Consider the following 21,518-nt stretch of genomic DNA (forward strand, 5'->3'; position numbering starts at 1 on the left):
GGGGGATGATACAGGTCTCTGAAGACCAAGCTAGCCTGAAATTCCCAGAGATCTGCTTGCCTCTGTCTCCTACTGCTGGCATTAAAGGCTTATGCCACTATACCTGGCATAAAATATTTTAATTAAAATTATTCAACCTCTATGAGTTTGACAATGGAAAAGAACAAATTTTCCATTTAAGAAGACATTTTCCATTTTCAAACAATCTATATTGATTTTTACTTATGTACACACTTATGAGTGTGTATCTACATGAGTTTACTTGCACTACTTGCATGCAGTTACAGGTGCCCAGAGTCCAGAGAGTATGGATCCTCTCAACTGGATTTAGAGTTGTGAGCCACCACAACATGTGTGCTAAGAACCAAACTTGATCTTCTACCAGAGCAGCAAGCACTCTTAAACCAATGAGACATCACACCAGTCCCATTTAGTCATTTTTATAGTATTGAAAATTTTCTGTAAAGAGAATTTTATTCTTTATTACATATTTTTAAATCAAACCATTTTAACATAGTTAAAGAATGAGAGTGGACAAAGAGACCATTTTTTTTCTTTTATTTATTGTTTTTAATTGAGGTATACATTTTTCCCACTCTCCTTCTCCCCTCTCCATTTAAGACCATTTAAGGTAAAGGGATCATTATTTTGATTACTAAAGTAAACTATATTGTATATTTATCAAAATTTTTACAGCCAGACACAGCACAACAGACATATAACTCCATTCATAGGCTAGGCCATGATAGGTAATTTACAAAAATAAAGCTACATTAACCTTAAGCCCAGGGCTAAGCAAGCTAAGCCGCACGTTACTAAGTAGGATAAGAAGAACTAAAGAGGAAAGGTGAGAAAAATATAATCAAGTTGACTATGCTGATGGTATACACCAACGATCTAATAACCTGCACACTTCCAACAGGCCAACTGTTTGACATGTGACATATATCTTACAAAAGCAGGCAGAAAATGGTTAAATATTTAAGAAAAGAAATTGTTCACCTATAGTGGATGGGTGTATTTTATTTTTAATTTTTGAGATGGGGTTTGATGTAGTACAGGCTGGCACAAAACTTACTAGATCACTGAAGATGACTTTAATTTCTGAACCTTTTATCTCTAGCTTCCAAGTGCTGAGTTATAAGATTTGGCACCAAACCTGGTTTGAATGTGGTGCTAAGATCAAGCCCGGAGATTCACGCATGTTGGGCAAGCAGTCTACAAACTGAGCCTAATCCCCTGCTCTTAGAAGAGCTGCTTTGTTGTCCATAAAGTATAACTCAATAAAGCTGATTTTTAAAAGTATTCACATTTTCATCAAGAACCTTGCATTTGAAATCTGAATGCAGTAAGATTTTAAAACTGATCATGGAAAATGTTAAATACAATTGAGATGCACACCTTGAGTTATTACTTATTAAATCATTTAACTGCTATAAGAAGAAATCTTATTTTTATATTTTTGAAAACTAATAAAACAAAGCACTTACACCTTCTTCAAATGTCCACCTCTTACTAACTTCATGCTCGTTGTAATTAAACATTTCTTGATGAATTTCAATGATTCTATGTCTCATGTTTTCTATTTCAGTAATTAGCTTAGGAAAAAAACAAAATTAATCTTGTAAGTTACATAATGAATATTCTCAACAGCACACATTTAAGTATCTTCTTTATAAATTTCAGTCTTCAGTAGGGAGTTTTTAATTGTTAGATGTTACTATCTTAAATGTAATCTTTCTTTGTTTGCTTTGGTTTTTGAGACAGGGTTTCTGTACATATAACCCTGGCTATCCTAGAACTCATCTGGAGACCAGACTGTCCTAGAACTACAGAGATCCACCTGACTCTGTCCCACAACTGCCACCACACCCAGCTTTAAATATGATTTATAATAGTACTTCAAAAAGCTGATTTTTCATGTATTTTTAAAAAGAGGAATAGTAGATTACAATTAAAGTAAAATATTTTTCTAAATTACTTCCATTTGTCTCGTGGTAAGACTATGTCCTTTAAATGCATACTTAAATCATATTGACTGAAATGCCCAGAACTTCCCACCTTTCCACATATGCTACCTAGTTTCACATGCACTGAACATATGATTTAAAAGTTACCTTCGCTGGATCAGTGATGTCTTCAATTCCTGATGGAAGGTCATCACCAGGAGGTCCATCATCACCACTGTGTCCATTTACAGAAGCCAATTCCCTTCTGAGCTGAATGAACTGTTCACCAGTTAAAAGATCTCTAGGCAAGTTATTCTGTACATGTTCTTTAAATCTACAGCAAGAATTTAAAACCACATGTCAAGTACTGCCTACATAATACTCCCCCAAATAAACAGAGAAACAAATCAAAATATCTTAACATTTCTCTTATTCTGTATTAAAATCCCACCACTTGATATCACACACACACACACACAATCTATCTTTAGCTTCCACTCTGTCTTTGCAGTGGAATGTAGAGAACAGATATACAAATTTCAATGCTAGTGTTCTCTGTGATCATTTGATTTTTCTCTGTAAATTTAGATAACCATAGCCAATGCACATTAAAATTGTAAAGTGAAGCCGGGCGGTGGTGGCGCACGCCTTTAATCCCAGCACTTGGGAGGCAGAGGCAGGCGGATCTCTGTGAGTTCGAGACCAGCCTGGTCTACAGAGCTAGTTCCAGGACAGGCTCCAAAGCCACAGAGAAACTCTGTCTCGAAAAACCAAATAAATAAATAAATAAAATTGTAGAGTGATCATGAAATGTTTGCATTATCATCCTACCAATTATTCCTCCATATATGTCTGTTTAACAACTTAACGACACTGGTTTCATTAAGGCCACCAGTTACCACACATGCAAAATTAAGTGGATATTTGCTCTCCAGTACACCCTCTATCTTCAACATCTGAGGCTGCTAACAATGACTTTTAATTTTAGAATTTTTGTCACAGCTTGGTTTCTGATGTACCACTTTCTTAGTTTTCATCCAAGCCACTTTCTGATTTCTGTGTTATCTCTCAGGTCCCCATTAATACCTGCATTAAAGCTATGTTCCCAAGAATTCTATTTTAGTTTCATATTTTTATGTATTTTCTTGCTCAAGTCATCAACAGAGTATGAAGTGATTACTGTATCAATAAAACTCAAAACTATAGCCGGACAGTAGTGGTGCACACCTCTAATCCCAGCACTCAGGAGGCAGAGACAGATGGATTTCTGTGAGTTCGAGGCCAGCCAGGTCAACAGAAGAAGTTCCAGGACAGTCAGAGCTACACACAGAAAAACCCTGTCTTGAAAAAAAAACAAAACAATGCAAAAACAAAAAAACAAACCAAAAACTATAACACAAGTCCAAAACTTTAAAATTGCAGATTACTATATCCAATTGCCAACAGTCTATAGAAAAAGAAAATGTATTTTTACACACGAATGTAAATTAGTTTCAAACTAATGTATAAAAACTTAAACTTTGTCTTTTGATAAACTGACTCACTAGCTGACGCTGGCCTAAAATCTTTGTACTTCCATCATGGATTATAGACCTCATACCATCACACCCAGTTAACACATTTTCAATAAACTGTTATTTCACTACTTTATCTAAACAGACCATGACATACACCCCCAAATTTTAACTGGAACCACCAAAGAACTAAAGTATCTTCCATCTTGATTTTAATATGGAATCTCCTGTACGATATTTATTGGCTTTTTGGGTTTTTTTTTGGGTTTTGTTTTGGATTTTTTGAGGCAAGGTCTCATTCTATAGCCTTGGTTGGCTTGGAACTCTTATGATTTGCCTGTCTCTACTTTCCCAGTACTGGGGCTAAAGGCATGTCTCATGATGCCTCCCAGTCTGCCCAGAGCTCACTAAACACCTGAAGCCATTCACGAAATGATCTTCCTCTCCCCACCACCACATGCTATCTTCCAGTCTTTCCCAGTTAGCTTATCAATCACATTCCATGGGATAATAGATTCTATTATTCCATTTTCTAAATAACACTTTTTGACTCTAACTTTTCACCTAAATGAAGGTGTCTTTCAACCTCAAATCATGTAACTCCCTTCCTTCAAAGTTACTAAAAATGCTTAAAAAAAAAAAGTGACATAAGTAGAATGTGGTCCTGACATATGCCTTTTAATCCCAGCACTGCGGAGGCAGAAGCACTCCAATACTGGGAAGGCAGTAGGATTCCCCAGGGCTTGCTGGCCCGCTAGCCTAGCCAACAGATGATCTCAAAATCAGTGAGACCCTGACTCAAAGAGTAAGGTAAAGAGTGATCAAGATAAACACAGGAGGGCTGGGGAACTCTGGCTGCTTGCTCTTCCAAAGGACCCAGGTTCAACTCCCAGCATCCTAATTCTACTTCCACTTCCACAGGCATCGGGAACCTATGCGGTACATAGACATACATGCAGGCAAAATACACTCATAAAATAAAAATCATTTCTAAAAGACAGAAAAACACAGGACTTCAGCCTCTTAAACTCTGACAGCACATTTCCCACCAATCTGCAAATAATTAATTTAAAAACACCAATTTTTCTGAAGGTGGTAGTGTATACCTTTAATCTCAGTCCTTGGAAGGCAGAAGCAGGTAGATTCTCTTGGGAGTTCAAAGTCAGTCTAGTCTACAGATTGAGATCAAGGCTAACCAGGACTACACAGTGAAACCTTATCTCATGAAAAAGCAAAACAAAATCAACCAAAACAAAAATTTACTGGGCTGGAAAGATGGCTCAGCAGTTATGAACACTTGCTGGTCTTGCAGAGGACCCAAGTTCATTTCCCAGCACCCACACGGCAGTTCACAATTGTCTATTCCTCAAATTCCAGGGGATCTGATACCTTCTTGCCTCCGCAGGTACCTAACACACATGGTATACATACATATGTGTAGGTAAAATATTCATACAATAAACACAAAATCAAAAATATTACATTCATTTATTTTGGGAGGGGGCAGTGAATCAATCTGAAGGTCAGGGAGCAACAGTGAGAGTCACTGTTTTCCTTCCACAATGTGGGCACTAAGGATTGAACTCGGGTCATCAGGCTTAGTAGTAAGAACCTATATACGTTGAGCCATCTTGCCAGGTCGCATATATTCAAACTTAAAAACCTAGCACTTGGGAGGCAGAAGCAGGTGGATCTGTAAATTCAAGTCCTGCATGGTATAAAGAATGAGTTCCAGGATATCCAGGGTTACACAAAGAAACCATCTCGAAAAACAAACAAACAAAAAATAAATAGAACTAGCAGGACACTCATTTTAAAAAAGATTTAGAGAGCTGGAAAGAGGGCTCACTAGCTAACAGCAGATACCATTGTCACAGAATATCAGAGTTCAGTCCCCAGAACTATGCTATTTGGCTCACAACCACCTCTAATCCCAATTCCAAGAGATCTGATGCCTTTTTCTGGACTCCAAAGACAACTGCATGACTTCATATGCCAAGAGTGTATGGATTATATATTAAGAAAGAAAAACAAATCAGACAAATAAAACTTTCTCTCTCGCTGGGAGGGCTAGGGAATAAATATGATTAAAATACAATGTATGAAACTCTCAAAAAATATTAAATTTAAAAACCAACTGTTCCAACAACAAAAAGCTAGCATTTCCTTAATAAAGGTCTTATAAACATAAATGTCACCACATTTTAGACAAGTAAGAATTGGTCTATGAAAAAGCCTTGTCTTTGGCCTTCATTTGCACAACATGAATATTTAATAAGCATTGCCAAATACCAAGTCTTGTGTCAATAATTTATTTCAGCAAGTGTGTGCCTAGCTCATTACATCCTAGAAACCTGTCTACCTGTTTTAGCTCATCAATAATAGACAGGAAACTGACCTACAATGTTTCTATTTATATTTTTCTTCCTAGTTCCTATTTCCATCACAAGTCCATGTAACTTCTATTTTTAGCAGATATATCCATAGTAGCTTACAAATATCTCACTACATTACTTGTGAAATTCATAGTATCATGTAAAATTTTCAATATACAACATTACCCGTAACAATTAACAAAAATCCACAAAACAGCTGGGTGTGGTAGTATACAGATTTGATTTCAGCAATTATAAGGTGAGACAAAGCAATCCCACTCAAAGCACACCACACACACATACTATGGAGTTAAAAAAAAAAAAAACAAAAACAGCAAAGCTACAATCTCATACTTTTTCACTTTCTGGGTTTTGATGAGTGGAATACCTTGCAGCAGGAAAAGACACACGGAGCTGGGCATGGTGGCACACACCTACAACCACAGGACTCAAGCAGCACAGGGAGGAAGAAAGGCAAGATCAAGGCATACCACTGCCACACAGTTAAGTTCTAGGACAGCTAGAGCTACCTAGCAAGACCCCATGTCAAAAGAAAAACAAAACAAAACAAAACAAAAAATACAGTACACAGAATTTTTAATAGTTACAACTTTGAAAAGTTATAGTTATTTGTATGACTTATAACCAAAACAATTAGGGTGTAAAATTTAAACAGAATAATTTTTAATAACTTGGACAGAGACAGAAAGATGTGAACACTTAAACTATAATCTTTACTGTTTTGGACATGTTTTTGAACATCAGGAAAGTACATTTTGTAACTCAGTAAATTAAAAAAAAAATAAAGCACCCAACACAGTAAGGTATGTCTGTAAGTTCAGATCTTGGAATGCTGACTAAGAAGATTAAAGACTCTAGGCCAGCATGGGAAACATAGCAACACAGCATCTCAAAAAATTAAATAATACAAAAAATAAGCATTTAATATTTGTCAAGCACCATATAAATTTAATATTACAAATAATCATTTATTAAACTTGTTTTCCCATTTCTTCACTGCTCTAAAGTATCTTGGATATAAAATAGACAACAATAGCTTTCCATATAAAACTAGTAAATTATTAAACATTTCATAAAATACAGGGGAAAATGTCTCTAAAAAATTGGTTACATCTAATAAGATCTGATATATCATTTCAAAATAAACTATAATGCTCAATATTATGAATTGATCACCATAAATAACCAAAGATATTTCAAAGAAAAGATCTTTCACCATACCTCTGAAAATGATGACTGTACAACTGCGTTGGGATACCAAGAATGCGGTCGTATACAGCTGTAACTTCTCTCAGATTTCCCTGTTCATTTTCCCAGTTTATATACATTTCCCATAGTTTATCAGATCGGAAATCTGTTCCTGCAGCTAGAACAGCATGCTCAAAAGTTCTGAAAAATTAAATTGCTCTTAAGTTATCTTCCCCAAATAATAAAATCACTTCTACATATTACTACTAAATTTAGAAAGTAATATTGAAATCAAAGTTATATTCAGTTGCTTCCTGGGCAAGAAAGGATTAAAAAATAGAAGGAATTATAGGAGAGTTGCTTACGGGAAGAAGAAGTGAAAAAAACAAAGGGAAAGGCTGAACGTAGTTTACCTTATACGTAAGTACAAGGTAAATATACACATTCCAAAGATGTAAGAGGAAATGGTAGACGAAATACTTGTTATATACTTGAAATGTAAATGTAATGATTCTTTTAGGATAGAGAATAAAACTGAAGAATTTACAGACAAACTGTACCTCAATTCGAGGAATACTCTAGCAAAAATGACTCTAACAAGAAACTCAAACTCTTTCATAAACGAATGGGAAGTACACAAAGACTTCATAAGCCTGAAAAGCACCTTTCAAATCTAAGAGTTGATTGTGGAAGCAATATTTTTTATGATATTTAGCTAATTTAAAGAGATCTGTTTAATCACTAGATTTAATATTTAATAAACACATTTCACGATTGGGGAGATGACTCAGCAAGGTAAGTACTAACTACATAAATGCAAGGATTGGAGTTCAAATATCCAGAACCCTTGTTCTAGGTGATTGGCATGGTAGCCTAGGCATAACCAGCAGTAGGAAGAAAGGAGACACAGCGGAATCCCCAGAGCAAGGTAGGTAGATTAAATAACCTAAGTAGCAAGTTCTGGGTTCAACTGAGATATCCCACTTCAGTCAATAAGTTGTCTGTCAAGTGACTAAAGAAATCACCTGAAAAGTCAGGTCTGGGATCCCGCACATATACACCCAGTACACACAAAAACTAAAACAGGACAAAAACCGCTTTTTGGCACATTTTCAAAATAAGCACCTTAAAATCAACCTTTCTCAATAGGTAAAGTCACTTGCCAGCAAGCCCGAGGACCTGAGGTCAACCCTCCAGACTCACAAAATGGGAAGAGAACTAACTCCAGGGCTGGGGAGATGGCTCAGTGGTTAAGAGCACTGGCTGCTCTTCCAAAGGTCCTGAGTTCAATTCCCAGCAACCACATGGTGGCTCACAACCACCTGTAATGAGGTCTGATGCCCTCTTCTGGCTTTCGAGCATACATACAGACAGAATATTGTATACATAATAAATAAAATAAATATTTAAAAAAAAAAAAAAAAGAGAGAGAACTAACTCCAACAAGTTCACTGGCCTGCAGCATACCCCTCTTCCCACATATGTATGCAAACAAGTTTTAAAGTATTATAAAAAATGCAAGTGAAAACAAAAAGATCATGGCTATTAGGACTGAATATTTTTATTAAGAAAAAAATATAGCCAGGCGGTGGTGGCGCACACCTTTAATCCCAGCACTTGGGAAGCAGAGGCAGGAGGATCTCTGTGAGTTCGAGGCCAATCTGGTCTACAAGAACTAGTTCCAGGACAGGCTCCAAAGCTACAGAGAAACCCTGCCTCAAAAAACCAATAATAATAATAATAATAAGACAATGAACTAAGTTTATTACTTTTCTTTTTAAATATTTTTAGTATTTCTATTTATGTGTGTATGTAAATCTGTATAAGTACATGCAGAATCCAAAATGGGACACTGTATATCCTGAACCTGGATTTACAGATATGAGACACCTGATGAGGGTGCTAGAAAGTAGACGTGGGTCCTCTGGAGAGTCACTTTACCATGCACAAAACAAAGTTTAAAGACATATTAATACTGGAAGAAAAGTTTACTATACAAAGATAAATTGAAAGTGTCCAATGTGCGTGTGTATACACATGCATGTTTGTATGTAAAAAGATAGATGTTACTACCCTAGAACAATCTCAATAAATCCAGAGAATAAAGAGAGAAGGCTTAGAGGAAGGTCTGTTTAATCTATGGTAGGGAATCTTTAACTCTGGCCAGCTGTGAGATTTCAGAACTTAGGTTTACGTTCATCAGACAGATCAGCTGCTCCCTTCTGAAGTAATAACTCAGCGTAAGCCTTAGATCAACAGGATTCCTCAAAAAAAAAAAAAAAAAAAACAAAAAAAAAAACCTGAATGGCCTTTAAATTATTTTTTATTTCAAGTATCCTCTATAAAGAAGCTACTGGCTATATGCTTCTACTTCTACAAGATATGCATAAACAAGAAAGAAAAGGATCACCAGGCATCCTTGGAAGGTGGCGCATGCCTTTAATCCCAGCACTAGGGAAGCAGAGTGAGGTGGATCTCTGCAAGTTCGAGACCAGCCTGGTCTACAAGAGCTAGTTCCAGGACAGGCACCAAGGCTACAGAGAAACCCTGTCTCTATACAAACAATAACAACAACAACAAAAAGGGATCTACTGAACTCCAATAAACAGAGCCTGGAATCTGGTGTGGGAGGATCTTCTGTTCATGTGTTGCTTTCATTGGTTAATGAATAAAGAAACTGCTTTGGGCCTGATAGGGCAGAACTTAGGAAGGCGGAGTAGACAGAACTGAATGCTGGGAAAGAGGGCAGAATGAGAGACGCCATGGATCTTCTGCCTGAGATGAACGCCGGTTAGAATCTTGCCGACAAACCACAGTCACGTGGCAATAAACAGATTAATAGAAATGGGTTAAATTAAGATGTAAGAATTAGCCAATAAGAAACTAGAGCTAATGGGCCAAGCAGTGTTTTAATGACTGTTTCTGTGTGGTAACTTCGGGTGTAAGCTAGCTGGGCAGCCAGGACAAACAAGGGGCCCGCTCCTTGAAACAGGAACCTAGTAATAAAATGAAGATGAGAAAATCCAAAAACTGTATGGAAAACTAGATGACAGCATGACAACATAAAATACAGATGGCAGAAACAGCTACAGAGGGTAAGGGGAAATGAAAGTAAGATCTACAGATATCAACAGGCCTGTTTGGAAAACTGTATGAAAGCCTTTTATTAGACAAATAAGAAACATGGCTGAGTGAGAAGTACTATTACAGATGAGTATGATGAAAAATACCTAACAGACTCAAAATCACCAAAAAAAAAACAGACGTAATAAACAGATTTACTGAAGCCTATCCTATAGCTATACTGAAAAGGTAAGAAATGGGAAAACAGGGTATATGCATGTATTCTGTCTTAAAAGCATTAAAAGTGCTCCAACCTGCTGAGCCATCTCTCCAACCCTAATATGCCCATATTAAAAAATAGTTATCACAGGTGGGGAAAAAAATGAAAAGGTCATGGAAAAGTGACTACCTTCATACATTTGTGGGAGTGTAAAATTGGTACCATTTGACAAAATGTCTTTACAAACAGATGTCGTGTTTTTAGTGCACTCCATAAAAATTACGTTCAGAGACATTTTTGCAGCACTATTCCTATAATAAAAGTCTGGTCAAATAGGACTTTAACACTGTATTTTTGTAAGTTAATAGAATGGGAGATATAAAACATCCTGTTAAATAAAAAGAACAGTATTTAAAATTCACATACAAATTTGTACATTTATTATATAATATCTGAAGGCATCAAATTAAGACATTAACTGCGGGGCTGGAGAGATGGCTCAGTTGTTAAAGCATTTGCTGCTCTTGCAGAGAACCCAGGTTCAATTACCAGCACCAACATCAAAGCCCACAGCTGTCTATAACTCTAGTTCCAGGGTATCCAATGCCCTCTCTGGCCTCCTGGGGCACCAGTCACACAGGTGATATAGATATACATACAGACATAAAAAAATAAAAAATAAAAAGAAAGCTAACAAACTGCCTTGCCAGCACTCAGGGGGCAGAGGCATGAGGATCTCTAAATCTGTGGCCAGTATGGTCTACTGAGCAAGTTCCCAGACAGCCAGGACCACACACAGAGAAACCCTATTTCAAAAAACCAAGACAAGACACTGACCACAAGTGAGCAAAATGTAAACTTGTAACCTAGAGAGAGACATAAGCTAAGAGGGTGTGGAAAAGAGGAAGATTGCATTTTTGAAGCAATAAAGCTTAAGTTTATGCCATGTGTTATTTTTTTAAATAATAGGAATAATCAAATAAATATTAACTTCCAGTTTAGCATTCATGAATATTTCTCTTATCAACATCTGAATATTCATCTAAGTCTTCAAATATATTTAGAATCAAATATTTAACATACCCTCTTATTGAACTGTTTGTCTCAGGATCACCAGGGTCCAGTGTTTCTTTTAAGAAGTTTATATAATGTATCCAAAGATCAACACTAAGAGGTATTGCCTGAAGCCCCCGACGATAAACCTAAGAAGAAAACAATAAACTGTACCTCAAATATTTAATTATTTCTTAAAAGAGAGGCAACACTGTGTTATCCGGTGAACCTTAGAAATACTAATTACTGGAATTTTGTTTAAATAATCTACCATTACCATTTGGGTGGAGGTTGGATAGAACATGGCAATGTTCTGATCCCCACGTGCAGAGTCTTGATCTTCAAAGCGCAGCAGTCCCTGCATTCTGACCGGGTTGTGTGGGCAGGCTTTGGGTTACAGACCATAGGGCACAGACCCATTAGAGCATCAATGACAGCGTCTGACCAAAAATGCAATAAGACGTAGCAAATGTGACTAGCAAACCAACTATATTGTTTGGAAATTGAGAAATAAATGTAAGTGAGAGAAAAGCCCTGCCCTACTTGTTAAGCTGCAGTGTAATACAGAGGCTTGCACTGCAAAGCTTGACAAACTGTAGAGGTTTAACGCACCTGCCAACAAAGAGAGAAAATATTAGCTACAAATGCCACAATAGTGACAAATGCAAATAAAATACCCTATAAAAAAAGTTTGATCATAAATGGTAGGTACTGCCAGCCAGAAAAAAAGAGTCTGTTTGTTATCAATTGGCTTACAGTACCTAACAGAGAAAACTGTATTCACTGATGTACGCACCTCATCTGATTGTTTAATGTTGTCGTGTCGCTTTTCAAGGTCTGCATACTTTTTCCAGTAACCATAGCAATACGGGTAGTGTATGAAAAATTTGTCAAATGCTTTCCTGGCAGCCATCAAGTGATTCTGATGAAAATAAAACAAGGTGTTTTATCAAAGAAAGAAGTTCTTATCTTAAGGTGTTTTATCAAAGAAAGAATAAGTTTTTATCTTAAGTTTTTAAACAAAGAAAGAATAAGTATTAACTTGATCAAATAGCAGGGTAGCTTATGTTTTTTTTAGAGCTGGAGAACAAACCCAGTCTCTCACAGATACTAGGTCCGTGTGCTCTACCTTACTTAAGTGTACTCCCATATCCCCAAGGTAACTATTTCACTAATTTTACATATCCACACACAAGCCTCAATTATTACACAATATTCGGCACTGTAATTACATACTTTCCACAATGCATAATGCTACGTAATTTTCAAAACTAAAATATATGCTTCTAGCATTACTGAACTTAATATGAAGATTATTTAAGAGATTAAACTTTAATTACAAAACAGAAAGGCTTGAATTGATACTACTGGATTATTCTGTCCCCCTTCATACACCATTTAAATAGTTACTAACCTCCTGTTCTACGTACTGAAGCAAATATACCCAGCCCGTAAAATCCTGAGGATTAGTTTCTACTGTTTTCCAAAACTTTTCAAATTCTGGAGGGAAGTTTCCTTCTGTTTCTGTCACTGGAAGGTCCACAGCAGTTGCCATTTCATTTTCTTCTGTAGATGCATTCACGCTGGGAGAGCCATCAGGTGATTGTTCCATCTCCGTAACGTTCATAATCTCAGTACTAAAATCTGGATGCTCTACTACTACTACCTCTGAACTGTTGCCTGTGCTGCCATTATCAGAGTTTCTGTACTCATCCATGTGAGAATTTTGCATAGCTACTTATTTGGTCTTCAGTTAATGATCTGCAGAAACACACATACACACAAAGAGAAACAGATTCCGAATGCTAGTAAACTTTTTTGTCACGACCAAAAACATAGATTTATGGTTTTCATTTTATGTGTACGAATGTTCTACCTGCATGCATGTATGTGCATGCACGTATATGCGCCATGTACATGCCTAATCTCCAAGGTCAGTAGACAATGCTGGGTTCCCTGGAACTATAACTATAAATGGTTATGAGCCACCACATGGGGGGACAGGAACTGAATCTGGATCTTTGTGAGGGCAGCAAGTATTCTCAAACACTGACCCATCTTACCAGCTCTTTTTAAAGCCCTGTCTGTCTACTAAAAACATACGTAGGAAAATTAGTACATTTTATTATCTCTCTAATGGTAACTATCAATCCTCCTGCCACAGTCTCCCAAGTACCTGAGATTGCAAACAAGGGTCAAATGTCCAGATATACCTGGCCAATAGTTCAGGTGTGCCCAACCCTTTGAAATCGTAACACAAAGTTATCATCTACAAAGATAATGCTGGAGAACTCTGCAACTGAGTTAATCACTGCCCCCCTCAAATTTAAATCACACAGTATTTTAAGTCTACTATTTTATGTTAGACAGCATTCACAGCTATCCCCAGACACATATGGTCCTAAGGACCATACCCTGCACATATCTAGAAGAAATTTGTTTGTTCACATGGTACTTCATTATGCAATAGGTAGCAGGCACTGTACTAGCAACCTGTGGATTGTGACCTCCTTCTGGGGTTAAATGACCCTTTCACAGGGGTCTTCTATTACAAATATATTCACATTTTTTTTTCTTTTCTTGCAAAATTAGTCATCAAGTAGCAACAAAACTAATGTTATGGTTGGGAGTCACCACAACACGAGAACTGTATTAAAACGGTTGCAGAATTAGGAGGGCGGAGAAGAACCACTGTGTTAGCAGCTTGGAATTAGCAATGCTGGCACCTAATATCCTTGGCTAATCCCTAGAGACTACTTCACAGACTGAAGTTTTAAAGAAATGTTCAAATTCAACCAGGAAAGAAATGAACAGCAAAGGTACACTAGTTAATACTGTCCTTTTTTAACGAGAAAAGCTAGTTTTCCCAGAGCCCTACACCATTCAGTCTCCTAATCCCTTAGCTAGAAATTAGGTGCACTGCTGCTCTGGACAAAATGAGTATTCTATTAGTAAAGACGATGTAAGAGGGGTAGTGAATAGGTAACTCGTGTCCACCAGATATCACACAACTGTTCAAGAAGAAATCAGCATAATCCCTAATCTTTGTTTTACCTTTGATCCAAAAGTTCCAGTCAATACTTGCCCATATTTTTACACAAACATGTGTCTGTCTGAGTATATGTACAGGCACCATAGTGCGCTGGTGCCTGAGATCCAAGGACACTGAATATCCTGAACCTTCAGTCAGCTGCAAGTCATCCAACATGGGTGCTAGGAACCAAACTTGGCTCCCTTACCAAAGCAGCGCTCTTCATTCACATTGCTATTGTAATAATCACTCTCTCTCCTATATATCAGTGGGTTGTTTTTTTCAAACTAAATACTGCTTCAAGCTAGCTTCTGATTTCTTTAAACAGAAAAAAACAAGGAAGCAACCAAACCAAACACATCCAAGTCAGGCAGGTATGGTATCACAAGCCTCTAACCTCAGCATCTGGGAAACAGATGTAGGAAGAAAGTGTTCTACAGCAGGCTCCACAGAAAGGCCCTAACTGGGAAACAGAATCAAGGGTAACTTCAGTACTCAGAGACTAGACTGGGTTTCATACAGACAGCTGGAGCTATGTAGAAGACCTAGTATTTGGGCTGCAGAGGTGGCTTAATTTCTACTGTTTTCATGGTGCCTTCAACTCATCTCCAGGTCACACTTCCAGCCTCCATACCCACCTGCACATACTACATGCACATACCACCACACAGACACACACACACAGTGGAAAAAGTCTGAACAAGAAGAGTATATACATACACTAACGGCATATGCTGAAATACACACAATTTAACTCCTTCATTTTGGGTGCAGTTAAAAAAAAGTTAAAATACTGCTAAACTATTGATACAGATGAACAAATCTTACAGACTATTAAATTTAGGGAGAAAGAAACTGTTTTGCTCAATGTTGCATCCCTAGAAACCCTTGAAGCCTAGAAACAGATGACATATCCAGTCCTAACTTGGCAATATGCCATTCCTCAGACTAACAAAACTCTTCATCCCGACAACATACTACACTAATGGTTTACAAAGCAGACTTTCGATGCTATGACATTTTTAAACAAAATTATAGGAATGATAGGCCCAAATATGCGAAGTAAAAAAACTAACCATGTATTACCCAAAAACACAGGTAATTTCAGCATGTTATTTTTTAAGAGTTAAAAGGAATTTTAGGAAATAACTTAAATGATGAAAACTCATTAAACGTGGTGCATTTGACCGAACACTTTTTCCCCTGATGTTTTACATGCCTCCTATGCCCACGGAGTCATATGAAACACTATCTATCACTGATTGTTACCATAAACCACCTAAGTAATATATATAAACTGAAGTCATTAGTTAACTAGCAAGCTAGCTTTACAATCCACAAATTACCCCGTGTCTCAGCCCAGATGAGTCATCCGAACACCTAGGCTGGGGAAGAAAAGGGGTTATTATAACAAGTGGTTTTTTGGCAACCGGTTTTTAGAGACTAAGTAGGATGTTCACAGGCAGACCTTGTTTCCTCGTTTTAAACAATTACGTCCCAGAAACTGAACTTTGTTTATATATTTACAACGTCTGCACAATCTTCAGAGCTCAAGTCTTACACAGAATAATTAACAGATAACAGAAGATTCTGCCCCTCCTTGAAAATACACAAATCAAATTAACTTAATGTACAAATCTTTTTTTTTTCTCAAGTATAAAATACAAACAGCACAAAGTGTTGAGTCTTTCAAATCTTCTGGGGCCTGCAAAATGGCTCATTAGGTAAAGGCACTAGCAGCCACGTCTCAGAGGAACAGTGCTAAGTTCCAGTTTTTTAACTCTAGAAAGAGGTTATAAACATGAGGGATGTGAGGGATTGAACAGTCGTTGCTTATTTTTCTCAAATGACTGCCACGGAGCCCAAAGCACGGATGCCCCAACCTTAGCTTGCTTTCTCGTACGAGCCGCGCATTCTTAGCGTCACCCTTACAAGCAGCTGAAAAATTTCAGACATTTCTGAATACATCAGCTGTCTAGTGTAAGTTCGTGAACAGACGGCCATATCAATATCAAACCAAAAAGGGGACACTCGAACCGGCAGAAGGCTACATCGTATTATTACTTTTATTTCTGCATCGCTACCAACACCTTACACAGCACTGGGAGCTTCGAGCAGTATTTATGAACGTCAAGTCAGTACGGGCTCCTGACCACGAAACCTAAAATTTCTCATAAGCAGATTGTTTAAAAACGGTCCTAGCAGGCTCTTTCACGTGTCCGTCCGTCCGTCTCCCCCTCAAAAAACCCCACGCCAGCCTACGGATTCGGTTTCGCAGTGACCGAACCTCTCCGCTTCCCGTCGCCCCGGCCACGCGGGGTCCCAGGTCCAGGCCAGCACGAGCTTGAGCCTCAACGCTAAGCGGGCTCGCAAAGCCGGGCGCCCGGAGGCTCGCCCGCCGCGGACCCCGGCCCGGCCCCTCCCAACAGGTGGGACCGGGAAGGAAAGGCGCCGCCGGCCCGGCGCCAGGCGCACGCCAGCAGGCCTCGAGCCGGACGAGCAGGCGAGGCCGCGGCCCGGTGCGGCCTGAGGCGGCGCGGGCAGGCAGGCCGGCCCTTCGCAGCCCGCCGCCTCCCCGGCCACCCGCTTCGGGGCGCCGCGCCGCAGCTACCTTACGATGGACGCCGCTCGCTGCCATGAGCCGAAGCCTGGGCCAACCTCGCCAAAGATGGGCCTCCCAACGCCTCAGTCCGCGCAGCTCCCGAAGCCGCCACCGCCAGCGCCGCCACCTCTTCGGGGACACAGTGCGCAGGCGCTGGCGACTCCAGAGGCGCAGCGGTCACGTGGTGCTTAGACCGTAGGCCCCGCCCTCCGCGGTCTCTGGTCACAGATTGTGTTTCCCATCCCCCCAAATACTTGCTGTCCAACTTCAGCCGCCAAGAAAACCTCTAAAATATTTTTTCCGGGCGATGGTGGCGCACGCCTTTAATCCCAGCACTCGGGAGGCAGAGGCAGGCGGATCTCTGTGAGTTCGAGACCAGCCTGGTCTACAGAGCTAGTTCCAGGACAGGCTCCAAAGCCACAGAGAAACCCTGTCTCTAAAAACAAAAACAAAAAAAAATAAAATAAAATAAAAAATAAATAAATAAATAAAATATTTTTTCCTAGCTGCCCAACCGTGACCATAAAAATCTATCAAGAAATGGGCAGAAATTCAGCCTAAAAGCTCCAAACGTCGGCACTGTGGGCTCTAATTAACTCAAGCATTCTGAAAGTAGAAATCTCTGGACTTGAGAGTTCGAGGCTGAAGGGTTTATGTACCATGCTCTCTGGGTAGAGAAGAGCTTTGTGTCGACGATCTTAGCAGCCGTCTTCAGTTGCATGTACTCTGGTCCCCACCTTTAAATATCTTTTGAAAATTCTGTCTTCTCCCAGTAAGACTGTAACCATTGAGCAAGCACACGTTTACTGATTGATCACCAGTTCAATAAAATCACAACTAGATTTTAGCTCGCCCTCTGGAATCAGACTCCGGAAATGTTTTTTTTTTTTAAGATGGCTTTAAAGCTGTTAGGTATAAATCACCTCAACTGTTCCTCTGCTCCCAAATAACCAACTCCTCACCTCGTTCTACATATCCATTCCATTGAATGGTCACACGTTCCCTTTGCTTCTGCGGTGTGCGGTTTGGGATTCTCTAAAAATCAGCAGTTTTTCCCTAAGTGTTTAACATCTGAAGGAGTAATCAAGAGAAGGCACTATTTTTATTTGTTTGGTTGGTTGGTTTTGATTTTTTTTTTTTTCGAGACAGAGTTGCTCTGTAGCTTTGGAGCCTGTACTAGAACTAGCTCTTGTAGACCAGGCTGGCCTCAAACTCACAGAAATCTGCATGCTGGGATTAAAGGTGTGCACCACCACCACCCAGCTCTCTGTTTACCTGCATATATGTATGTGGGCTACATGCTTGCAGTTCCTAGGGAGGCCAAAAGAGGGCAGTCCTTAACAGTCACACTAACTGTTTTCCTCAAAGTCCCAATAATCCACAGCGCTGGAGTTCTTAACCATATTCCATATGGTTAACCTAAAATGTGTTTATCACCACTGAAAACATAAATTACCCAGGCATCATGGCGCATGCCTATAATCACTCTTGGTGGGGTAGAGGCAGAAGAATCAGGAGGTAGAGGTAATATTGAACTGCATGAGTTTGAGGTGAGCAGAGACTACACAAGACTCAAAACAGGAGCAGCAGAAAGAAAAAAAACACATAAGCCACTTTCAAAACAGACTGAGCCATAGTTTAACTTAAAATAAATTGCATATCCCAATTACCAGCATTACAAAGAAAAAGCATTAGGTCAAATACTGTGGTTTATAGTCTAGTATCTATAACACAGTGCTTAAAGTCAATTGATCTTAGACTCTGAGAACAAGAAGATCTAAAGAGAAAAGGGTTATTTATTACCATAATACATTTCCTCCTCCTGACCAATTCTAAGCCAGCCTGCTCTGTTCTCTGGAGACTGACTCTTACATACTGTATTGGTGAATTCCCTTGCTCCTGGTTCCTGTTGGATCCAGCCACTTGTCCTTGACTGAGTGGCGTGGAGGAGTGAAGCGGGATATTCATTTCCCTGTCTCTGTTCAGGGGTCTCAGGTCTGACGAAAGTGTCTGTCTCCGCATCAGCTGCTGCTGCTTCCAGACCTCAGATTTTCCTAAAGCCCGCCTTTGTAAACAGTAACTTCTCAAATCCTGATTTTGGTATTCTCTCTACTTCTTTCTAAGACCTAGACTGGTAAAGGAGAAAAGTGGTTCTTTCTGAACTATTCAGGATAAGGTTTGTTTTTTATGCTTTTCAAAACATAACATAGCAGCCGGGCGGTGGTGGCGCACGCCTTTAATCCCAGCACTTGGGAGGCAGAGGCAGGCGGATCTCTGTGAGTTCGAGACCAGCCTGGTCTACAGAGCTAGTTCCAGGACAGGCTCCAAAACCACAGAGAAACCCTGTCTCGAAAAAACCAAAAAAAAAAAAAAAAAACATAACATAGCTGAGCTGTGGTGACACAGTCCTGTAATTTCAGCATTTGGGAAGCATCCCCCCCCATTTCTTCTTCCTTCTTCTCTTCATCGTCTTCTTCTAGTATATGATGGGTTTCATAGACAGGAAAGCAGTTCTATGGCAAATTCATATGCTCATTGTCTCACAAGGGTTCCTTGGTATCTATGTATGGAGCAGAAGCAGCTGGAGCATATTTATTCAACAGACAACTAACACAGTCCTGTTAACTACAGTCCTCCTGTTGTACATTAGCTAGCTACATTCATTCATGATAGGTATCCACTATTTCATATTTTCAACCCTATAACCACTGTTTTTCTAACTGCCAATCTCATCCTGTCTGCTCTATTCTCTATAATTACGTCTTTGGGTTTTTGGTTTGGCTTATTCCTTCAGTGTGAGATCATGCAGTATTTTCCTTTCTCAGTCTGGCTTATTTTCACTTAGCATGATGTTCCAAGATCAGCCATTTCCACGTTTTCTTAAGAAAAATCTCATGAAAGTGGATCTGGAGAGCTGGAGAGCTAGCTAGGGGTTTAAGAGCACTTGTCCTTGCTAAAGGACCTGAGTTCCATTCCCAGCACACACAAAGTGGCTAGCAACCATCTTTAACTCCAGTTCCAGGGGATCTGAGGTTCTCTTCTGGCCTTTACAAGCACCATACACACAAAGTGCATAGATATATATGAATGCAAAATACTCATACAGGTAAAATAAAAATAAATTAATCTTTAAAAAATTAAAGTCTTGGAGGTTTTTAAAACTATGACCTCAAAATCACAGATCTCAAAAAAAAAATACATAAACATGCATCAAACTAAAAAGCTTCTGCATGTGCCCATAATCTCAGCCCTCTGGAGACTGAGGCAGAAGCATCAGCATAAATTCTAGGATTGCCTGAGCAACATGGGAGCTCCAGGCCAGTCTGGGCTAGGTATCAAGAGCCTGTGCCCAGACCAAACCAAATCAAACCAAACCCCAAAAGACTTCCACACAGAATAGGAAACAATTAACAAAGTAAAGAGAGAACATATGAAATGAGATGAATACCTCCAAACCACAATGGTGATAAAGGATTAAGGTTCAACTTTGAAAGGAAATTCAAACAACTAGCAAAAAAACAAAGAACACTATTTTTTTTAATGTGCACACAACTCAACAGCAGAAGAAAATAAATGGGAAGGCAAGAGGGGTCATAAGTAAGACATTTGCCATTAATTCTGACAACCCGAGTTCTACTGTCTGAGCTCCCAGGGTGAAAGAATAATGGATCCTGAAAGTTTTGCTCCAACCCCTTCATGCATGCTGCAGCTTGTGTGTTTGTATACACATATACAACACACACACATACACACACGAAGAAGTGTAATTTTAAACAAACAAGTAATTGGCAAACATCACTAGTCACGAAAGAAATACACTTTAAACACATGAAGAATCAGATGAAGTGGCTCATACTTGTGATTTCAACACCTAGAGGAACGGACAGAAGGATCATGACTTCAAGGCTAGACCCTATCTCAAAGCAGACAAGGAGACAACGAACAAAAGCACAATGAGTTGTCGCATCGATCCCGTTAGCATCCTTTCTGCCAAAGACAAGAGATGTGGAGGGAAAAAACCTTGTATCTTATTGTTGAGAATTTAAATTATGCATACAATATGACAAAAAAAATTGAAAATTTTCAAAATTTAAAAATAGAGCTAGTAAACAATGCTCTGAAAATTCACGTATGGTTGGGTAGAGAGCAAAAGGAAATGAAATTGATATGATAAAGGATATTTCTTCATATCCACATTCATTACAGAATTATTCACAGTACAAGAAATATGAAACCCATTGTGTGGAACGATTTTAATGTCAACTTGACACAAGTTAAAGTCATCTGAGAAGAGAACCTCAATTAAGAAAATGCCTCCATAAGAGAGGGTGGTGCACAAGACTGTAGGGCATATTCTTAATTTGTGACTGATGTGGAAGGACCCAACCCATTTTGGGTGGTGCCATCCCTGGGCTGGTGGTCCTGGGTTCTAAAAGAAAGAAGATTGAGCAAGCCATTGGGACCAGGCCAGTAAGCAGCAGTAAGTTTTGGGCTTATTGCAG

General features: G+C 39.0%; 1 protein-coding gene across 4 annotated transcripts in view; it reads right to left on the reverse strand.

The window, feature by feature from the left end:
- Prpf39 (pre-mRNA processing factor 39) overlaps nt 1-17,152 on the reverse strand; it is a 24,944-nt gene extending 7,792 nt beyond the window's left edge. Inside the window, exons 1-7 of one of the 4 annotated variants that reach the window (XM_057783382.1) lie at nt 17,026-17,152; nt 12,798-13,144; nt 12,180-12,305; nt 11,414-11,532; nt 7,081-7,248; nt 2,118-2,283; nt 1,491-1,598 (exon numbers count right to left, since the gene is read on the reverse strand). In XM_057783382.1, coding sequence (XP_057639365.1) covers nt 1,491-1,598; nt 2,118-2,283; nt 7,081-7,248; nt 11,414-11,532; nt 12,180-12,305; nt 12,798-13,115 — 1,005 coding nt within the window. In that variant the 5' untranslated portion in view covers nt 13,116-13,144; nt 17,026-17,152. Of the gene's footprint in view, nt 1-1,490; nt 1,599-2,117; nt 2,284-7,080; nt 7,249-11,413; nt 11,533-11,660; nt 12,306-12,797; nt 13,145-17,025 lie in introns of those variants that run through there. The other 3 variants (XM_057783384.1, XM_057783385.1, XM_057783383.1) reach the window with 3 other exon arrangements.
- Between the last annotated feature and the right edge of the window lie 4,366 nt (nt 17,153-21,518).

Source organism: Chionomys nivalis, chromosome 10, assembly GCF_950005125.1.
Source record: "Chionomys nivalis chromosome 10, mChiNiv1.1, whole genome shotgun sequence".
In the NCBI taxonomy this organism is placed as follows: Eukaryota; Metazoa; Chordata; class Mammalia; order Rodentia; family Cricetidae; genus Chionomys; species Chionomys nivalis.